This window comes from Empidonax traillii, unplaced genomic scaffold (assembly GCF_003031625.1).
Source record: "Empidonax traillii isolate 1590-97213 ecotype Southwest subspecies unplaced genomic scaffold, ASM303162v1 scaffold653:size358915, whole genome shotgun sequence".
NCBI lineage: Eukaryota > Metazoa > Chordata > Aves > Passeriformes > Tyrannidae > Empidonax > Empidonax traillii.
Genome location: NW_020955846.1, coordinates 6,961 through 30,809, shown reverse-complemented (window position 1 = coordinate 30,809; position 23,849 = coordinate 6,961). Strand labels below are relative to the sequence as shown.

The following is a 23,849-nucleotide window of genomic DNA, read 5'->3' as shown; positions in this document are numbered from 1 at the left end:
GAGCTGCGACAGATCTAAATTAACAGGAGAAACAAATGAATTTATGGAACAATGGACTTACATATCCTTCACAGATAATGGAAAATATTTTCCTTTCTAGTGTATTTAAGCTGTACAATATTACAGAGCTACAGATTTAAGACAAACTGTCTGCATTACATTTTCTGAAAAGTCTATGGCTCATTTCCAATATGATGTAAGTCTAGGATAAACAAAAAATCAACTGATCACATCACTAATGAAGTGAGTGAGAATGTCTAGATGCTTAGAACATTTCATAAAACAAATGAAAAAGGGAAACTACATGCAGTAATACAAGGAAAAAAAGTTTCAGTAACTTGGAACCAAGATTTATTCCTTACATGACATAATTCTGTTTGTAAATCTGAGCAAAGCAATGAGTTCTCTCATTTTGCTCGTACTAACCTGGTTAGCAAGAATGGAACAAGTGAAAGTTATGCCATGGCATTTTCAACCAGGCTAGTTTTATAAATAGGTATAGAAATCAAGCTTGATATTAGGAAAGAATGCAAAACTAAGTAAACATTTTTGCAAAAAAGGAGTTAAGTAAGACGGAACTGTTCTAACAGAGTACATGTGCCACACTCTGCAAGGGCAGCAGGGGAGCCAGGCAGGTGGGAAGGAACAAAACAAAGATGACTGTGGAGTAATTTGTTCTAAGTTAAGCCCATTAATTTTTTGTAAACGTTTCATATCTTGCTACAACCCCATTAAAAACCATGAAATTACTTGAGAAATACATTCCTCCACAGTAAGTAAAATTACAAGACCAAATATGTGGCTATGACATGGCAGATCTGTTCAGACAGTATGCCTTCTCTAGAAAACCTGGTGGTTGAGAAAGGTGTACCCTGTACAGCAAAAACTTGTGGTGAGGCTCTGATAGCCACACCATACATTTTTAAGATGCTTCACTGCAACCTGGCTCTAGCACATTTGCAGGTGGAGTACAGCAGGTGCCCATCCTCCAGAGCTATTTCAACCAGTGTTCTTAGATTGCTTTGTGAACTGAAACAAATCACAGCAACTGGGAAACATTAGGAAATGAGCTATCGAAGTACACTGACAATCTGACCTACAACAATAATGCAAACACTCCTTATATGTATGTTATTGTACACTTGTTTAGGTACCATGTTTATTCTAACCATCACAAATTATAGGGCACATACTGCATGGAGTGGCCAGGAGTACTCACAACAGACAGCAGATCCTTCACAACTGATGTTAAATTTAAGTTTCTGGTTGAGTCCCAAAAAGAGGAATTCAAAACCCAATAGATTTCTTTTCGCACAGCGGATTAATTTGATCTTTCTTACCTTTCTCTCAAATAGTCAAAGCTGATTTGGAAAAAAATAAAAATCTAACATTTAAAAACAAATCAACAAAAGTAAAATGTGAGAAATCTTTCCTAAAATCCTAACCTGAAGTGAGACAAGATGCTTTCAGATATTCTTATATTTTGCTGGACATAGCGATAACTAAGAAGGTTTATTAATATGCTTTGTGAGCAAAGTCCCATATCTTATTGAAAAATTTTCTAGTCAGTCACACTGATGTGTTAGCACTCACATGCTTTTCCATTTGCTAATACCAAACAACATCCTACTAGTATTTCACTGACAGTAATCCCCTTTCTGTTCCATATTTTCAATTACTATTGAATAAAATGAGGGCCCAGGGCACAACACTGCCATCAGGTTGTAGGACTGATGGAATATGGAATAAAGCACCTCAGAACAGATGACAGATGACTGGAGAGACAAAGAGTACTAAACATACCATGGCAGTGTCCATTCCAGCCCCTGAATCCCACTCTGCAGGGAATGCACTGGTAAGAGCCAGGAGCGTTAAGGCACTGTGCGTCTGGACAAGTAGTTGGAGTCAGGCATTCATCAATGTCTTCAAAAGAGAAGATAAAAAGGAAATACTGGTCAAAGCTGTAACAGAACACTGAACTACTGTTATTCTGTTATTGGTTATTCTGACTCTGCTCCTGTTATATTAATGCATTGTAAAGAGTTGCTTACTTTATCTCTTAGAGACAGAGCAAAGGACAAGTTCAAACAGATTTGTACCAGAAAAGGGGCATCTCTGAGAAATACATTAGATCATAGTACCTGCAACTGAATCTGAATTTTCTGTTATACTACAAATCTTTGGTAGGCCTTGCAGAACATACACCATGTCAGATTTCTGGTTTAGGTAAGAATAACTTTGCTTATGTCACTCCTATATCATATTGAAGTGCCCTGAGGTTCTTCCTATATTCAGACTTTGGAAGTTCATTGCAACAACAATAAAAATTGTAACTAAAAGCCAAGTGGAATTTTGTATTCTCCATTGTTCTAGAGCTATGCAGCATGTAAGTGTTATGTGGATTAAGAATTTAATTGTGTGAATGATAATTAAAGATGTTTACAGGGAGGAAGAAAATTTTGTCTAACAGCAGGCACAAGCCACATCACTGCAGCTGGCTGTGTTTAGGGTGTCAGTGGGACTTGTATCAGGCAAGGTCCTAGTTTACCCACAACAACAAGAGATAGGTCCTGAAAATGTCATGGAACTCATTATCTAGGCTCTGAGCAAGAACTCCTTATCCTGCACCAAAGAAACCCATAGCACATGCAGCATATGCAATCTAAAGGAGACTGCATACAAAAAAATTACATTTTGATGCGACTTGCTGTCAAGTGACCAACAATCAGAAGATGCTGGAATTAAAACTGTGTGGGCAGCCTCACTGAAGTCTGCTCCCATGCACCAGTATCATTTTATAATATGATCTTTAATTACACAAAAATTAAAAAAACCTTTCCCACCAAACACTTGCTTCATGCAGTACACAGAACTAACTAAATTGTCAAAGTCACCCCTAAACCCAGTTTCCTAAACTCCCATTCCTTTCCTGCCCCAGGCCTAAGAGGTTTGTTTTGTGCAGCACGTATCATAGGGGGGTAATTTACTCCTAGTTTTGAGAACTAGCTCACAGAAGTCAAGTGGCCTCCAATACTTGTAATTGAACCAGACAAGGTTACAGACCCCAGAGAACTGAACATCCCAGCTCTGAAAAACTCACTGGATGTAGGCAAATCACAGTTTTTCATAGAATCATGATTGTCCAGCTCAGAATACTTTCTCATAAAAAAACAGAAACAGGTCTTTTCAGCCACTACACTGCAGACTTGCAAAAGTTTCTCAGTGAAAGTGCTGTGAGTTTTCTTTTTTAAAATTAATTAACAAAACCAACCACTTCTGCTGTAACCTGTTCTCAGAACTGTCTGGACTGTGTGAGTACAACTTGAGGGCAGAATGAAGATGAGGTGGTGAGGAAGTGCAAGTGAACTGTGTGTATTGTGTGCATTTTGGAGAATTCCTGCCTTTGTTTTTGAAGTGTGGAGGAGATGGAAAGCAGTTATTTGTGGAATCTGAAATCTGTCAGTAGGGTGACTATACCGCGAAGGTGTAATGACATGGTGAAACAATTCCCCAAATGTGTCATTTCCTTGGTTTGATGTATTTAGTGTAGGAGGGTTTTTCCCTTAAGCAACCTTAAATAACTTTCAACAGAGAATTTGGTTTCAGAAATTACATATTGTTAAGTTAAATTACAGAGGACTCCTACCACACTACTTAAAATACAAGCTAATAACAAATTTGACATGCTGTAATATTCTGAATTCTAGCCTATTTTAATCAGATTCCCTACTCACAGAGCAGATTTGCAAAGACTAGTTGTAAGAGTGGAATGTGGGAAACATTTAAATAAATAAAAAAATAGAAAGAGGAATCTTTTAGCAATGCTCAGAGCAGTAGATATATCATGGTAGCTTTAAGTTGCTTATTTGCCAGGCAACCTGACATGTTAGCAATTTTATTCTGTCCTATGTAACTTAGACTAAAGCAGGAACAAAACTATGTTTAAAATGAAATAACTGCTTGTGTTTTTTATTTCACAATTCAAGTTGAAAATGAAAAAAAAAACAGGAAAAAAGGCAAAAAAATCACCCTAAAAAATAATGTGAAGCTTTAAGTCAGACATACTGAGATCTCTTGCAATGTGAAATAGCTGCTAGATAGAGACATTAAAAATTCAACTTATAATTTACTACCTGTTATAGAAAAAATATAACTTTTTTTAAACAAAAACCTGGTAAAGTATACAGGGAAGGATTAACAATGAAGTTAACTGATTTCATGGCGAGAGCCATAAAAATAGCTGTCCCAACATGGTTCTGTCTGTAGTGGGGGAAGTCCTTTGCATCATCTTAAATCTAAATAACAGGAATTGAACTGCAGTTCCAGACATCAGATAATGACAAACATTGAAGAGTACCCACAAAGGCTTCTTGTTTAAGATTGTACCCTCTGAGAATTGCCCCTTTGCAGCTCAAGCTGCAGTGTGTTAAGCCTCCCTTGAACAGCAGGGAGTGTTAATCATTCCAAATAGCAGTAACATTTGGCACTGTTATTGTGCTATCAATAAATGGTAATTTCACTTCACCATCACTCCTGGTGAAGAGTCCAAACCTACCTTCACATTCCCCTCTCCTGTTCATTTGGTATCCACTATCACAATATTCACATCTGTATGAGCCCAGGGTGTTTATACAAAAGCCTTCTCCACAAGTATGAGGTCTTGAACATTCATCAAAATCTGCAGATGACAGAGAGAAGAGAAACTGCTTCAATGGGTATTGTTGAACGCTTGTGTCTCTTCTAAACTCTGCTTTACTTAAACATTAAGTAGTTCAGTCTTTACCTCATGGCTTGTAATCACAAAGAGAATGAGTTCTAGAAACAGCCAGGCTATAGGAATAAAGAATACGAGCAGCCCTGTGGTTGCAAACACAACGTGTGTTGCTGTGTGTATATTGTGACCAAGACAGTGCTAACCTGAGGATGATAACAAATAAACATTTTGAAAAGTAATAGGAGCTACTTAAGTGATTGGAGCTACCTCTCTTGGTGACACAGTTAAAAACACCTGCAGGCATCAATCCAGTACCAGTGGCATTGAGGTAAAAAAAAAAAAAAACAATGGAAAAGGGGACTTTAGTGGGGTTTAGATAAGCTTCTTGATTAATTTATGTATTTTTATTTGCTATAAAGAAGGCCAGTAATTACCAACACAGTCAGTTCCATCTTCACTGGCCATGAATCCAGCTTGGCAAATACATAGGAAACTTCCTTCTGTATTTTCACAGCGTCCAAGGGAACAGAGATGGGGTGCCTGATTGCACTCATTAATATCTACAAAAGAAATGAAAACATTAGACTATAGAATAACATATTTAGTTGTGATTTTTTGTGCGCATTCTATTCCATGCATTTGAAAAGACTAATTTGTAATTATTTTAACTACTTGAAAAAGTCCATATTTTCCCTCAGAGATGCAAAAAAGATTCATTAAATAGTTTTGGTTGGAGAAAAATGCTCTTATTGGCTTGACTATAGGAATATTGCATTGGCCTGAAGAACGTGACATGATTACTGTTCAAATCACTACACTGTGTGCAACACGAGCACAAGTCACAAGCATGGAACATTAAAACAATTTGGATGAAATAAAGGTATTGTGAGCTGCCATTTGGCTATGCTGTGTAAATTATTTTTTAATATTGTATTTGCACCTGATTGCACGTGTTACAGCGTGAAGTTACTGAGCTTTGGTGGCATGAAAAGTTGATAGTATATCATCTGGCGACGTGATGTAATACACTTTTTCTGATCCAAGTTGCAGAGGAACCAGTACACTCTGAATAAAAGTCAAGATAGATACAGTTGCTTCCAAATCTGAAATGGCTCATGTAGAGCCAGTCTGTGCTCTCCTAATGTTCATCAGAGGCCTCTGTTCCAGAATTTACTAGCTTAGAACGGGATGAAGACCTCACTTTGCAGATCTCCTATTGTGCTTCTTCAGTGTTTATGATATACTTTCTTTTTTCAGCAGCAGATGAAAGGAATGACCTAACAAAATTCCTGGATTTAATCTGGCTGCAGAGCTGATAGCTGAGTATATCATTCTGAGAAATAGGCATCAATTAATTTTTTTCTCCAAAAAGAAGTGTATTTCTTCTTAGCAGTCTGACATTTTAGATACCTGATATAAAGCTGAGAGGAGATGGTCTGCCTAATCAGTTTTTCTTTCATGACACAATGGGAAAGGTTTTCATTCAATTCAATTCAATTCATGTTCATTTCTGAGCAGCTGGAAGGCTATATAAGAGAGTACCTGGCAAATATTATTTGACATAAAAAACTGTGTGAACTTTGGAAGCATTCAGTAGAGGAAGGAACTCTTGACTGCTCTGTAGATATTAGCCCTGACCAGATTCTACATTTCAAGCATTTCATAGCATGGTTATTTCAGATTTTTGAAAGCATCATTTCATACCAGAGCACTTTGTCTGCTGATCATTAAGTCTGTACCCCTCGTAGCAGATGCAAGTGTATCCCACAGGTAAATTAACACAGTGTCCTGCTCCACAGATATCGGGATTAACTGTACATTCATTGATTTCTAAGCAAACAAAAAGAAGTTTCATGTTAAAATCTCCACATAGTTCAGTAAATGCACAATATTCATGTCTTTTGGACACAACTATCATTTAGACAAAATTCAGCTATGACTTGCATTGTCAAGAAGTGAAAATAACAGCATATAGATGTAGACAAGACAACTAACACATCAAAAATAGCACAAAATATCAAAAGAACATTTAAAAATACATCTAACAGTAACTCCTCATCTGCGTTCTGCAGAACATGTTGATCTACATCCCATGAGGTCTACATCCTTTAATGAACATGACTGTGTATACTTCGTGAACAAATGTGCAGACTATCTAATGACCTGACTTGTATCCAAGAAGTATTTACTTCTGGACTTTCCTTGCAGATCATGTAATCTGAGGTAGAATTATTAATTTTACCTTTTACGTTGGCACAAAAATGGCAGGTACATCCTGGGAGGGCCCAGTCCTGTCTCTATTGACAGCACCCTCATTGCTGTGCTGTTGTGTACTTTCTCTCAAGAGGATTCCTTTGTGTTCTACAGCCACATTCTCTTCACTATGGTAATTCAACAATAGCACACAACAGAAGTGTCAGGAGCTCAGTCATTTCTTAATTTATTATAGTTCTAAAAAGGAAGTACAATACCTGTAACTTGAGTAGGTGCAATAACTTGACTTGCACTTGAAGTAGAGACTTCAGGAGCAACTTCAACAGGCAAAGGAGGGGATGTTTTCTCAATCACTACTGTGTGACATGGAATGGAAATCAATCACATCCAAGAAAACCACCTTAAAGCATTCAAAACCTCTCACTCCTTAAAGAATTCCCACATGATACTGAATAAGCCAGACACAATGGAGATTTTAATTTGTTTATTCTGCTTTGATCTGGAGTAGGGGAAAAAACCCAGTATAATTGGGTTTCTCATCATTCTACTGCTTGTGAAGAAACCCTGAGGTGCTAAAGAAAGCAAATACAGTCATAAAACTTGCAGCAAAAGTTAAGCATAAATCTATAAGGAGGCACCTAAGTACAGTTTCCCCTTGAAAGGGGTATAAGGCTTCACCTTTGCTGATATTAAAATTCTCATGTACATAATCCAAGATATCACTTTTACTTAAAATATGTCTTTGCCACCTAACAAGTCACCTAGCTGATGCCAACCTCTATTCCTCCCACTTCTTCCATGATTTTTTTTCTTTTTTGGATAATGGAGAAATTGCTTCTGAAGCTTCAGTCAATTTTTTGTTAACCTCTATTACAATTGCTACTTTCCCATTCTTTGAAGAACTGTAAGCACTCTCTCATCCTGAAAGAAATGTTAAAATAAGTTACCTGGAAACTGTGGATGAAGGTTAATTGTTGAAATTCCAGGAGAAAGCTGAGGCTGCCCAGGCTCTAGGTAAGGCTGCTTTTCTTGATCAAGGGAAGCTAATTCCTAGAAGAAAGATTAAAAAAATAACATTCTGAAAACATTCCGTTATTTCATCTGTCATAACAACCCACAAACTCCTGCTTGAGAAACTGCTAACATTCTCACGAGTGGTTTTGATAGCAGATCATTAATCACCACCAATTTAAGCCTGAAAGAATATGAAATACTATGTTTATACAATAGCATACAATTTAACACTGATTTTATTTGAAGCAGCCATTTCACGGAGCTTCTTTGGCTTTGTCCCTCCATAATTCTCCCATTCCCTGGTCTTTATTTGCTTAGAATAGCACTTAATTCCAGTTCAGCACCACAGAAAAGTATACAATCACATCTAAGTCTCTGACTGTTGTGAAAGGTTCTCTCTTATCTATTGCACTGATCATTTTATTTTCACAGAAATGTTAGATGCTTGTAAATCTTTAGGAAAATAAATGAAGTACAGCTGCAGCTATTCACAACAAATCCCATTATCTTCAACATACAGAACCCGAAACCTCCTGAATTGAGGACTTAACACATGAACTCGCGCTTCTCCACTGAATACACAGAAACCCTAAAAAAACAGCTTAGGCACTAATACAAGTCTCATAAGCAGGTGTCACAAATGCTTCTCAAAGCTTCATACTATTTCTCTCTGACTCATTTTCTCTAGCTGTCAGTATCTGTGTCTCTTCTTCATATTGTCTGCATTTTTCATTATCCTCTTTAAAATACATTCTCCAGAATGGGATAGAACAATATATACTACACCCTCCACTAAATGCCTTTAAGATAGGTTAAAGTAATCTCTTTCCTGTACCTCACTACCTGCCTGTTGTTGTATATAATAATAACATGAGCTCTTTTTGCCTCAGGGTTTGCATAGTACGTCCACAGTGAGTTGTTTGTTAATCATAAATTCTAAATCCTTTCAGAGTTATCCGTATCATATCTTGTACACACGGTCCGCATTTTAATTCCTAGATAAATCACATCATGTTTTACCTGATCGGGAGCTGCAGTTGCCACTAAAACCAGAAAGAAAAAGGAAAATTAATCAGTTTTCACAAAAGCATTTACTTATGTATTTTATCACATCTGAAGGTGGTTGCTGCCATCGCAAAAATGTATCAGGCTCTAACCTCATTTCAAAACAGTGCAAGCTTGAAGTAATTGTTCCTGAAGCAAGTGTACAAACTAACCTGGAACCAGGATAAGATTCTACACATTGTCCAACGATTATTTACTTAGTATTCAGCTGCCTTGTAGGTTTCTGAATTGTTTACCTGTTTTCTTAGAAACAATCTGACAGACTCACAGATTATTAACTCACTGATTCAACTTTTTCAATTCCTTCAAAGGAATATCAACATCTGGAAATATTTTCAAGGTAAAATAATATCATAATGATATATAACTTATCATTAACAAATTTGCAATAATTTATTGTTAAAAAAAATCAAGTTTTAAAGTTTGTCTTTAAGCAAGCAAGAATGGTTTGGGGTTTTTTTCCTTCACTGTGGGAAGGAACAGTAGGAATTTCATATAAGTTCTTGTTTTCCCTTGCAATTTGCCTTTTTAAATTTATCAATATATTTTTTAATTTATAATTTTTTTTAAAGTCTTACAACAAATATGTACTGTTTTTCATCATGAAAATTAATGAGATTAAAGCAGTCTCTCTCTCCATGGTGTTCCCAGCACCTTGTAGGACCTAAAATTTCAGAAGTAAATCATGTAATGCGATACACTCCACGACACGGAACGCTCTGCTGGGGGAAGTGATGCCTCTCTGTCCTGCACTGGATGCTCAAGAAACATACTCACTACTCAAAGAAACATACCATTGAAGACACATGCACAGAAACATAGAAAGACTAAATTTTCCCACTCTCACCTTCTTGCACAGCCATCTCAGTCTCACTTTTCTGTGAGAAGGTCAGTGCCTCCACTGGCTCTTCCTTTGCTGGGAGAGGTGGAGGAGAGGTACCTTTAGCAACAGGTTGAGTAATCGGGGTCTTGCCAATGACAGGTGGCTGTACTCTAACTGCAGGGTGATGATATAGCTTGTTTCTGTGAGGGCCAGAAACCGTATAACCCATTCCACCAGGGCAGATTTCCTTAAAAGCAGCTAGATTTGGGATGGGAAAATATTCCTTTTAGGAGTCTAAAAGTGCAATATGTTGACATAGTGGAAAATATAATGACTACCACTAAAAAATGTCATCTCATTGTATATACATTTTTACAAAAAACTACTTTAAGACAAGCTATGCATTGCATGCTAATATGACTGAGCGTTCTCCCAAAAGCATGTCCTGGCTGTTTTTTCTGGGAGGTTTCCACTCCAGTTTACCACTTTTCCTCAGTTATGCTTAATCTATCATTATATCACATTTTTTTTGCATTAATCCCCTTCAAACAATATATTATTTCTGTGCATTAATTTAAATATGCAAATTGTCATTATCATCTTAATTGCATAAGGAATGAATGCTATCATTCTCTTTGTTGCAGAAACCAAAGGAGAAAAAGCTCATCACCCCTGTACTAGAGGAGCAGAAGACTATCAACCGTAACAACATTGATTCACAGGATCCCATCAGACTACATCAGAGATCTCATACCAGCCCTGATCCAAATTCCACTGAATTGAAAAAGGCTGGATAAAAACAAGTTGGGGATCACAAAAAAGCCAAATCACCAGTGGAAGAGAGGGGAAATAATCTCATTTATAAAGCTGCTACAGAGAAAAGTAACGAATGTCAGGCAGCTGCACCTGCTCTGATCTCTGCAGCTGCTCCACATAAATATCAGGGTTTGCAATCCTACTGAAAGACTAAAATGAAAAAGAAATACAGGTCAGTCTTCCTCCCTACCAAAGATAATAGCTTTGCTCCTCTCAGGGACAGGGAGACCTTCAGGAGTCTTGTGGGGGCACTGCTTCATTACTCTAGGTTAAGCCATGTTTTATGGGATGAAATACTGAACATTTAGTCTTCCATGTGCCCAATGTGATTTCTTACAGTTTTGTAAGAGGTGTGTGGAGGGGGGCATTGCTAAATTCACAAATTCTGCTTTAAACATATCAGGATTTTAAAATGAATTAGCATCTAAAATAAACACACAAAGTACTACCTATAGGTGTACGGATTAATTCATTAAATTATACATTAAATTGCAGTATGCATTAATTGTATAATCGCTTCTCATGGTGTCTTAGTAATAGAAAATATGAAGGGTCAACAAACTGATTAAATTCAGTGGATTCAGAATGATGAAATACTTTTGTTTGGATATGCTAATATCAGATTGCCACAAAAATGCCCAAATGAGGGTGGGAATTTTGGTCAAAGGAGAAGGAGAGAAAATTTGATGTCTGTCCCTTCAGATGCATACTCAGGTTTTAGGCAAACTTGCCTCAGGTCATATTCTCTCAAATGCAAAGTAGAAACATGAGCCTTACTCTATCACAGCAGTGATAAATGCTCTCAAAACCTGGCCTTACATATCTGGTTTCAGTATTTCTTTAGAAGATTATTTACTCTATACAAATATTTTAGAAGCAATCAGGGAGTGAGATCATGACTTTTACATGGGATGCTGCAGTAAATACATTACCCCATTCTGGAGTATGCCACTTTCACACATTTTTCATAGAAAACTCTGAAACATTATGAATTTAACCTGTTACAGAAAGGAACATGTTTTTAAATTATGAAAGTAATCATTAAATGGGAAAAGCTCATCAAAATTTTCTACTCACAGAGTTTCTCCTCGAAGCCTTTACATTAAGGGAAAAAAAAAATCACTGAAATAACCAATTCTATATGTTATTCAATGTATTTGTTGTGACTAGAGAGCAGTCAACAAAAGGATATATTCTCTGCTCCATAACACACACAATTGGGCAGGAAATCGCAATATTCTCGCATATACAAAACACTTGCATTTAAATTGTGAGTCATCTCATGAGAATATATGTTTTTCTCCACTCAAATCCATAGCTATTATTTATCTGAAAGTGACTGGAGTTTTAAAATTCTGATCAGTGAACTAGTGACCCAGTGGTCATGCAGGAAAAAAACAACTTTAAAAAACAACTGAAATGCTCAAAAATGTTGGTCATTTCCATTTCTGTAAGATCAACTTAAAAAAAGGAGGGAATCTGCTGCTTTCATCATGTCTCTAATGCTAGCTGTAGATTTCCCAAAGCAGCTAGCTGTTTTTGACAATGTAAATCATTTTATAATATTTCAAAAAAATACATGACCTGTATCATATCAGTGACGTCTGCAGCAGCAGATTCAAGTAAGCACAGTGGATTGCCATTACAAATACCTGTGCTAAAATACTGAAGAGGCTGGACATCATATATATTGCAACAAACAACTATGTTTTTAAAAAAGATTAATTTGGCCATACATTTGGACAAAAAGATAAAATTTAATTAATATAGACTGAAGAATCCATGGGCATTTAAGTTTTAAGCAACATTCAGAATTAGAAAGTACTTAAAAGCAGCAATCAGTATCTACAATATGTGGTATCTTAATCTATAAGAAGCCTAAATGAGGGTGACCAAACAAGCTGGTATTTGCAGAATCCTTATATACATAAAGAACAGCAGAACTCCAAGGGAACTGATAATACAAATGAGCTATATGTAACAAGTATGGAATTGTTTAAGCGAAAGTTGGCAAGAAATGTTTAACTACAAGTTTTTATTGTTAAGAAGGCAACACCATCGTCACCACAATTCTCAAAATGGATGGTAAGGACGTGGAGGAAGGTGAGGAAGAAGAGATACTACCATGTATATCCTACTAACTGTAATATAAACTACCACCCACATACTTCCGTACCTAACTCTGAAAGGCTGCCATCCTTTCACCAGATCCTTTTACAATTGAGGACTATTAACTAGATTTTGGGTTAATTTTCCTATACCTACAATATATAGTGGGCGGGGGGGGAAGGGGGGTGGTTAAAGCATGCAAAACAAACGTAGGGGTGGGGGGAAAAGCTTGTATTTTTAATGGGATGTTCTTACCTGTTCCTGGAAGTGGACACTTCTCACAGTGTGGGCCCCAGGCTTTGCCAACGCTGCAACAGCAAAGCTGCTTGCTGAGCTGAACAGAAAGAGGATGCATGCATTGCTTTCCTGCACTGACAAACCGGTAGCAGGGTCCTTTCTCTTCAGCAACTACAGGATTATCAGCTGCAATGAAATTGGAAGAGACGATGCTACTATTCAGGCATAAAGCAAAATAGAGAAACACCATGAGATGTCCAACACCAGTTAAATGGATTAATATTACAGCCTGCAGAAGTTTTACTTCAAACACCTTTCTCAAACAAGAATCAACCCCCCCCCCCAAAAAAAAAATCTTATTTTGCATCAGATACTCCTGGATTCAAACTCATCTTAGACCAAGGATAAGTATTTTAAAGAAAGAAAAAATTTAAAAGTTGCCATGCTGTCACAATAGAGTCAGAATTGGCTCTCTCACTTGTTCACAAGTCCAGTTGCTGAAGATCAATCATAGGCATTACACAGTTGTGTCAAAGCTACATACCCACTAGAACATTCATCCAGAAGTAGGCTATGTCAGTGAGACTGCAAAAGCATAAAGTATCATATATGACACTTTTTTTTATAAAAGAGAAAATTAGATATTTACATTTTGTTACACTTAGTTTTAATGTGGAAGAGCCAAAGGTCATAAGCTATGACTAGTATGAGAAAGCTCAGACCCATCCAGCTCTCTAATTTATGCATCCAAATTAGCATATGGTTAACAGTTTTGGGTAACTTGTTCACTTAAAAATACAAAGACTACCCGATTTTCAACATGACACATAAAAGCAAAACCAAAAACAACCAACCGCTTTTTTTTCTTGTGTTCAACTCAAAAATTATATGAAGTTTTCTTCAAACTGCTAAGAAACTTTCTCAGTAATTGAGTGTCATTAACTAGTAGCTTTGGATAATTTTGCTGGGAAAAAAAAAAAAGAATTCACCTGTAACTCAAGACCATATTTTAGCTGTGAAGACAGCTCAGAGAAGGAGCTTATCTCCTAAGCTATTTTTCACTTGTACATATTCTTCGCAGAAAATGTAAAGTGAAAAATTTAGTTTTTCTCTACACCATCTTCCCTTCTCACAGAGCTAGCTGATCTCAAAGTAAAAGCTGACTAGAATAGGTAAATCTTTGCATTCATGCTGTTCACAACTTTTTCCTAATTATTTCTTAATTTTTAATCCTTTTTAATGAGAAGGAAAATGTGCCAAATGTTTAGTCATGGAAACTACTCTGATCAAAGCTGCAGAGGTGGAAGAGGGAAGAGCAAAACACAAATATGATTTTGGCTGGGAAAGTAACAGAGACAGGAGAAAAAAAATGTGTAGGAAGGAGAACTCCAAGCTACTGAGAAAGACTGAATGTATGACGAGGCTGGATGTGTCCTTGAAGGTTTTTTATTACAAGCCAGGAAAAGATAGCAAAGACCTTGGGCAGCCACTGGTGGAAACCAACATTTCCAGGACAAAGAAACAGAAAATAGGCACGAACACACTGAGACTGACTATGTAAAGTGAATAAACTGAGAAGATGAGGTGGGGACAGCAAAAAAAAGGTGACAGAATAGTTAGGCCCGATCAAATCTTTGAGATGCAACTAAGTGTCTGTTTTGGTACTTTGCTTAGTACCATTACTTACGTATGCATCTTGAGAGAGTAGGATCTGGCACAAATCCCATTTTGCAGGTACATCTATAGCTGCCCATGGTATTCAAGCACTCACCATTGGGGCATACTCCCTGTAGCTGACACTCATTGATATCTGTGGGAAAATTGAAAATAATCAGATGCTGAAACATGTATTAATACTTCTCTTTCTTGAGACGTTACCTTTTTTTCAAAAAATATATGTAGGAGGACTGTTATAAGTTAACACTGTAATCAACACTTTTTCCCATACTGACAATTGATTTATAACCTTTTAAAACACTGCTGAGAACATAACAGAAACACAATTACATTTATACATCATTCCTGAGTACTTTGAATTAAAAAAAACCAAACAGACTTGGGCTGGTTTATCAACCTCTCTTTTCCTGACTAGATGATTGCTTGTGCAGCCAAACACAGCTCACAAGAACGTTCACAGAGACAAGTTTAAAGCAATGTAGTATATATTTTATGCAGGGTGGAACACTGCTCAACACATTTACTACAGTTTTTATTAGTATTTATATTCAATAGTGCTCAAAGGTTCATTGTGCTGGAAGAAGCACAATGCAAAAATATCTTCTCTAGTCTAAAGAGCTTATTGTCTTGATAATAAGAATATGCTTTAGGAGGCAGAGAACACATGTGACATGAAACAACCTGTATCTGTGGGAACACAACTTTGCAACAATTGACAACTACTTTGATAAAGTTTGCTGCTACGAGAATAACAGCACAAGTGTCCCTTTCAGGGTCTCACTGAATCATCCTGCCTGACAATCATCTGAATACCATCTGTAACTAAGTCAGCCAGGATTTTATTTCAGAGGACAGCAACAACAAAGCTTGGACTGATAATCAAAACCTTAAAATAATAACAAAAATAAAACTAAACCCCCTTCTAATCTATAATTACCTCTGTCATAAATTTCCATGTCTCCTCTTGCAGAAAAACTGAGAGGCTACATTGAAATAGACCTACTTAAAAATGTTTACATGTATGATTTTTACATAAAACTTCCCTCCATATCCTTAAGGCTAGGAAAAAATGCCTACCACCTTGCTGGGTAAACATCAAGTGGAATTCAAGATATTCTGCTAGCTCCTTGAAAATCAGGTATTAGTGACCATTTTATCTAAAATATACAATATTTTTATTATCTTTCCTCTTTTTATTATCTTTCCTCTTATAAAACCATCACCATTTCTTTTCACCTTGTTGTATGTTGCTGCCTAATTCAACACAACCAATGAGGGTAAGAACTTGAATATACAAAATAGGACAGATGCGCTGGAGTTTGCTCTTGGAAATCTGTAGAAAGAACATTTCTTCTTTAATGTTTCTCCACAAGTTTGGCTACCTGTCCCACTACACAGAAGTGAACAGTACAGCAGACTCTAGCAGTTACCATACCAGCTGCATTTTTTTCCAAATACTTAGTGTTCAGCTTATCCCTCAGCTCTTCCAGTGCTATACCTAATATAGTATCTTGACACCACCTGGATAAACTTCTCTTCTATGCACTTAGCTATGTGTGACAGAGAGTGATAATTTATATACTATAACTTTGGATGAAATGTGATGGAAACCACATGAATTACAAAGGAACAGCTTTGCCTCAAAGGAATTTTCAAGTGAAATTCCCAGACTACATGACTTTCTAACCTCAGAGGGAGTGGACTATTTAAAAAGGAGAATGGTATAAAAAAAGAGCACAAAAAACATCTGAAATATTCTCCTACAGCAGTCTACCTTTTGTCCCATCCAACCTTTGAGTGGGACGACATCCCATATAAGCACAAGAGTATCTTATTTAAGGATTGCACTAACACAGAATATTTATTAAGCTAGACATTTTCTGATATACTTGAATTTTTTTCAGACAGTTACTTCCATTTCTTAGACTAGGTTCTTTCTTTTGTCTTGAGATTTCAAAATATGATTGAAGGCATCTACACAGTTCCAGCCGACTCAAAAATGAAGATCATAATTGTTTCAATACCATTATAATTTGTGAGCATAACAAGGAATGAACTTAAATCTTAATAGTTAGCAAACTACAGACATTACTGAAATATCCCTTAATAGAAGCATATTGACACTGCTGTAAAGTTGTCAGGAGGAAAGGAACTATTACTAACCCATCACTTTCAAAAATCCAGCACAACAAAGACCTGACCGAAGAGAAGACTGTGAGATACCTAGGAGCTAATACAAAGCAAATACTGTAACACTCAAGAACCCCCTACTGAATTTTTTGCCCATAGGTGGTTTGGTCCTCAAATGCTAAACCATGAAACAATTCTACTTGCTTTGATGAGCACTGTCTCTGTTGTCGGAAATAAGTTAGAGGAAGAGACTGCATCCTTTACTGTGAATACAAGAAAAATCTCAATATCTGGGTTTATTTCAAAATAAAAATCCTCAACAAAATTACACAAATACACAAATTATATACACATAGGCAAAAAGTACATAAAGATTTCGGAGGAAGAGGAAAAACACAGGAGAAATTGATGCATATAATGAAAACAATCGCTCTACTTCCTACACTGTAAAAACCAGACATTTTTAAATACCTTTTCCCCTTTCCAAATTAAAAGTGTACATTTTTATTTATAGGAAAATTAACCTATTCTAATGTGAAAAAATGAAAGCTATCTCCCAGGTGACGTACGTAACGTATCACTTTTTTGGGTCACTCTTTCTGGAATATACCTCCATGCAGAATTAGCAGAAATTCTTTGTAGAGTAAAACCAGCATTTAAGTTTTAAATCAGCAAAGAAGGCAACTTATTTTAAATAATGTAAATTTGACTTAGATTTTATAACTCTAATTTTCAAGGAAAGACTAAATCTCATAAAATACATTGCTATTTGATTATATGTGACCATGAAAAATCTGGCACTTTTCCATTCTATTTAGGAGAATAATTCTACCGTTTTACGTGTATTTACTCAAGGTAAGTAATGATATAGATTAACATAAGTGCATTTATATTTTTCATGTTTAAAATTAGTAATGATGCATTTATTAGATAATTTTACACATAGTTTGAATCCACCTTAATTTTAAGGAATGTCAAACATCTATATAGGGATAAGCTTTATTATTTGAATACTAAAAGTATACAGGCATGATAAAAACAGAAAGCAAAATCCTGCAAAGACACTGATATATTTTATGTTTGTAGAACTATGTCCGTATGTCGCAGAAGATAAAATGGTGTTGTTGTAATTCTCAAGCAGTTGTTCAACTTTGAATAACTTAGCTACTGAACTGAAATGCATATATATATATTAATATACTTACAATGAAATGTTAGGAGGTACAAAATTCTAGTTACATGTTAAAGACTTCAACTAGCTGAATGATCTTGAGTACCTACTAGATAACCCGGGATATTTGGATTTTAGAATTATTTTAGAATTTTTTTTTATATAGCTTATAAACTGTAATTGTGAACTTTGGGGTGAGTTTAATTTGCATATAATCTAAATAGAAATTATGCATGTTTTTACAGATCTGAACTGTATTTCATGTCATTGCTAACGAAAACTGGCATAGGAACATAGGAGACACATTTGGTGAGACTGGAAGAATCATCTTCTAGACCTTTGCCAACTAATAGTGAAGATTTAGTGCCATTATTTATTGAAGTGGCTGATTTGCGGGTAAATGGGATCTTCCTATAATTCATGAATACACAGGCATCTTTCTTTCCAAATGATTCAACTATTTTGCAGGAAATATTCACAGATGCTGTCATTATTGCCTCTGTATTCAATCTCTTTGCAGACAAACTGTGCTTGTACGTCTAGTATTTAAAAATACAACACCCAATTCACATGCACTCTGTTATTGCTATTTAATACGGGCACCACTACATTTAAGTCCCAGCTAAATACCAGTGAACATTCCTTTCAGAGTCCCCAGTACAGATATTTCTCTTTCTAAATTCATGCACTTTTCAAAGTAAACTTCATTGTGCATGTTCTGATGCCTCAGCATAACTTAATTATAGTGTATTTTAATGCCTCTTTTCCAAGTCATGTCTTCTCAATGAGCTCATAGAGTTACTGAGCTGATGCTCTATGCTGAATTACACAAGCCTATCTAGGGTTTCCTCAGAACCAAGCCATAAAAAAAACAAAAACCTTCACATTTTCAAAAGAAACATACATCTATGTAAGAATAGTGGTTATTTAACAACTTGGGTGGAAAAAAAAATCCCTTCCAGATTTACTACCTACTTAATTTCAGGCTGTGGTAAAAGGCCACCAATCCAAAATATTTCCTACCAAAATATTTCCTACCACCTGCCAGCCTTCCCAGCTATGCAAATTGCACTGGAATCAACTTGTTCAGGCAGCTGGAAGAGAAATCCAATTCAAGATTAACAGACTTTTTTTTTTTCTTTTTAGCCCTCTATTTCTTGCATATGGACATAAAATACAAGTATAGGAATGAGAATTGATTTGTTCCATTGTACTAACTAGAGAAAAACGTCCAAATAATCTTTTGTTGTGCAGAAGCAGGAACTGATGACACTCTTGAGAAGTGATTTGACCAAACGCCTTCATATACACAGAGGAAATACTATGGGGCTATGTAGCAGTACTATAAAATAGCAGTACTACTTACACACGTAAATAAAGCTTTCCAAAGACCAATTCAATAGTGACTTTCAGGTTTTGAGAAAAGCGGAATAATGAAGTTCCATTGGTAAAAAGCCTCTGTGTTAGTGAGACAGAAAAAAAGAGTTTAAGCAAAAAGATATTCCACACAGCACCTTGCATGGCTATGGAATAAATTCTCACACTAGGCATCATTATTTATAAAGAACTAATAAATAAAGCATTGATTTTGTAATAGTTGTTGTTTGATAATGTGAATGACTTGACCTTTCTCAATGGTAATAAATGGGTATAACCCCACTGACATGAAAGAAGCATTCATTCTGCACTGACTGACAGCCCAACCCTTTGCTCCTTCATAGTACACACGCCAAACACAGGAACTGTTCCTTGGCATACTGTGCTCTTCAATTTGATAGTCCACCTCCGTGAAAGTGTGACTCATACTTTCAGTCTATGGTAGTGGCAGGGGAAGCCACCCGCCATCCCAGCAGCCCTGTTGATTGACTCTGCTCTCACGAGTTCACCCAAATTCACAGAAGCTTTGCCATAACCGAGGTCTTGACAGTGATGCTGCAGCACTGTACAGATGACTCTGTTGTGTCTCAGCTACTCCTATATCTTTTTCTAAGCACACAGCTTGATATACGGTGAGGTCAGCCACCACACTGCCCTCCAGAGCCACCACTGTGCTCCCAGATTCCAATAACCCAGATGCTGTAACCAAACTGCTGCTAATCTATCCCACAATCTTTCCCACCAAGACGACCTTAAAACAGTCTCTCTTGACAAGAACAGTTAGTGTTTGATACCTTCCCACACATTTTTATAGGTCTTCTGGGTGTCAGGTCAGCCTGCTCTCAGAAAATGCAATGTGTTAATGACTCACTGCCACTGAATTTCCTGGGGAAAAAAAGCAAGCTAAAACAAAAATTTCCTAACTGAATGCTTGTCTGCTCATGTGGAGAGTGTGACTTTGAACACAGTAATCTCCATGGACATTAAAAAAAAAAAAACAAACAAAAAATCAACAACAAAAAAACCACACAACAAAAAACTCCCTCCAAAACGAAACAGAAATAAAGAAGCAAGATGGGAGCAATGTGAGATGGTATTCATTTAAACAAGTAAGCTTCATGGCCTACTGCTCTTCTACACATTGACAGGCCAAGATAACCTGAAGAGCTTGATGCCAACTACAGCCAAGCAAAGTGTTGCAGAAGGACTTGCTGATCAGCAGAGAAATTTTCACTACAGAGCACCCTACAAAAGCTGATGGTTGGAGTATCAGCTCTGTAGTGTTTCCTTTTGGCAGCTTCCAGCTGTAAGACTACTTAGGAAGAGAAGTTCACTGTGTTTTGGCTGTGTTAACCATTATAACAGCTCTTCAGACCACCCAGGCCCAGCTGGCCTAATGCAGAAACACTAAGGTGGTGTAAAGCTGTCCTCTCTGCCTTCAGCCTTGTAGGTCATTTGGACACACGGAGCAAGTCCCTTTTTGAATAGTGAGCAATGCCCGTATTTGGTCACAGACATACAAGAATTTGAAACATTCCTATAAAATTAAATTCATTCTTTCATTTCAAGGCATAGCACATTGAATTTATGCTCATCAAAATCATCACAGCTTGGAGCGTTAAGTATTATCTTAAAATTCTAGAACTGAACATACAAGTTTATTAATGTGTTCTGGTCAAAGCTGCAGTCTTCTGACATTATGTTATTTAAATCTATCTATTCATTCTAAAGAAAACATTCTCAAGAAAAACAGTCTACAAATTCAGAAAAGTCAGGGGTCACAGTAAGAATTTTGAACAATGCAAACAAATGCAAGCAAAACCAGTCTGTAATTTGTTTTTTGAAAGAAACCATTGCTACCATTCATGTAAATAATGCAGTGAATTTTGTTTTCAGGAGCACTGATAACTTTTAAATGGTTAAATTCCACTATCAAAATTGGACCAGGGTTTTGTTCTATTACTATTTAATGTTGAAGTAAACTAAAATGCATTTAAAATTTATATAAGGCTGAAGAATGCTAAGAAGTGGTTTAGTATTAATTTAAAAACAAAAATCTCTTTTGAAACAATAGATCTCACTTGTATCATTGAGTTTTCTGTGTTACAAATCTGAGGTGATTTTTGATTACATTAATAAATTTGACTCCAAAGACAATGAACATTTCATATTTTCAAAGTCACATAACATGCACTAAAAGAAGAAAACAATGTTTAATTTCACAATTTTTAAGAAAACACATGACAGGGTATAAAAAGTAAATAAGTAACAGCTTCCAGCTAGGACAGTCATGCTATCCAGAAGGTTCTTATGAAATTTGGACCAAGAATGGGAACTTGTAGAAGCAGGAACTTCTAGTCAAACCACCACAGCCCTGGTAGCTTCACTGAAATATTTAGAATAAACTTGTGGCTACAAAGTATTGTGGCCCATCTCACCCCCTCTGTCTCAAGCGTCTGGTGCCAGAGGACACAAGCAATCTCAACAGTTTGAGATAATGATTCCAGCCCTGAGCACTGTGGAAAGGGAAATTTCTGAAGGGGGACTTCTGTATTGAGCTCTGAATTTCAGTCTCTGTGTTTATCAAAAACCAACTGACTTCAGTTAAATTACTAAGTAATAAAAGTGAAAAGAAAATATTTGTCTCCTTATGATGTAAAGTGAGCAAGTCGACTTTCAATAACACCCACACACACTTAAGACACTTTGCTGCATTTAAGCAAAGCAAGTCTTCTAGATCACTTATATACTAATTTGCCACAGTACTGGGCAACTTCTTAATTAAAATTACCTAGTGGCTACTCATTAAATGTTATTTAGTAAATATCTGCCCGGATGGATTTTTTCATGCAGTAAGTGCTTTAATATGCACAACAAATCATGTTGCAAATTTAGACTGGAATATATAATTTACGTTACTTACAAAATTTTGACTCATTCTGGTAGTTACATGCTAGGCTTCACTAGGAGTGCCATCTGACTGAACGATCTCCAAATTGACTCAATATACCGATGTCAATTTTTATTCTCTTTATGAAAATCAATTACAATCAATTACCCACTAACACGACAGAAAATACTGTTCCGACTGGTTCCACTATAGATACATTGTTAACCACTATTAATATCCTCTGTTCTTAAAAACATATAATATCCAGATTTTTCTGCCTTCTTTTTAGTTGATTACTTCAAAAATAATATGATTAGTGAGAACAATGGGCAAAAGAAATAAAAAACAAGGTTTCATTGCTAATTAATCTATTGCAATATTTTCTAAAATTACAGGAAAAACAGTTGCTTATTCTAAGAAATGACCCATAGATTTCTGTGAGCTAACAGAACAGCAGCAGGAGAAATCAGTCCAACTCATTTTGTGCTTTTGCGTGGAATTTACTGGAACACAAGTTTGCAGATCCACACTTCTCAAACACATAATCAATGTCCAAAGAGCAACCCAGCCCAGTTTCTGGAGATACATTTATTTCTCAGTATGATCATTATAAAAGAACTTCTTTGAAAGACGGTTGTTGACTTAGTAGCTAAGTAACATAAAAAGCATTTCTTACGAAGCTAAGCTCTTTTATTACTTAAAAGTAGTAAAATAAATATACAACGTGCAGAGAAAACAAATTTATTACTGTATTTTAGGGACAAATACCCTCAATATTTATCTTAAAGCTCTTTTCCCTTGGCTTCATCATGATTTAAGTCCCTGGAGCACATGATTATGATAGAATTTGATCTATCGACATACAAGTACTAGTTCCTACAAGTTAATATACATTTTATTTTAAGAATATAGGGACTTTCCATGAACTTCCATGCACTTTTTACTTCATTGTAAAACAAAAAGTGTCCAGGTATTTTTCCAGTTCTTCAAGATAAGATTTCTAAAGTGCTCTACTGGCAATATGCTAGTTTCCTGAAAAATGAATCCAACCTTTTCACCAGCTGTTTTTTTCATTCTATTTCAGTTTTCCAAGAAAACCATTAGCAGAGTAAGGAAACAGTAGTATAATTCTAAGCAGAGAATCAGAAATTAACACTGCATGTGGATTCTGACAAAGAAGTTGCAACTCTGATAAGCTGTATTTTGGCTCTAATGACAGCCTTAGGGCATCCATGTGTGTACATGTAATAAATCACCCAATTGAAAAGATAATTACTGAGGGGGAAAAGAGCTTTCTTACTAGCAATTACACTAAACTGTTTGAATTAACATACCCACAGATGGGTCTTTGTTGTCCTACTTACACATTAGAGAGAAGAATGTTTCATTATACTAGTTCACTCACTTGAAAGGAAAGAAATCAGGATCTGGTTATTAATCACACTAATACTTCTTAGTTTATGAAGCCTTTGTAGGCTTTTGACTGCAAAACCAATGTAGAACAAAAGGTTAATTAGGCTTTTAGGCCCAATTTTTCAAAGGCAGTGAAAGCTGGACAATATTTAGGTGAAAACAACAATCTCTTTAAGCTGGAGGGTTGGATTCAGAAATA

The 23,849-nt window shown here is 36.2% G+C and overlaps 1 protein-coding gene across 1 annotated transcript in view; it reads right to left on the bottom strand.

The window, feature by feature from the left end:
* Positions 1-23,849, bottom strand: part of LTBP1 (latent transforming growth factor beta binding protein 1) — an 82,054-nt gene that overhangs the window by 54,718 nt on the left and 3,487 nt on the right. Inside the window, exons 2-11 of the mRNA XM_027899281.1 lie at positions 14,680-14,802; positions 13,011-13,178; positions 9,855-10,088; positions 8,963-8,985; positions 7,876-7,978; positions 7,186-7,281; positions 6,419-6,544; positions 5,149-5,274; positions 4,556-4,678; positions 1,804-1,923 (exon numbers count right to left, since the gene is read on the bottom strand). Coding sequence (XP_027755082.1) covers positions 1,804-1,923; positions 4,556-4,678; positions 5,149-5,274; positions 6,419-6,544; positions 7,186-7,281; positions 7,876-7,978; positions 8,963-8,985; positions 9,855-10,088; positions 13,011-13,178; positions 14,680-14,802 — 1,242 coding nt within the window. The remainder of the gene's footprint in view (positions 1-1,803; positions 1,924-4,555; positions 4,679-5,148; positions 5,275-6,418; positions 6,545-7,185; positions 7,282-7,875; positions 7,979-8,962; positions 8,986-9,854; positions 10,089-13,010; positions 13,179-14,679; positions 14,803-23,849) is intronic.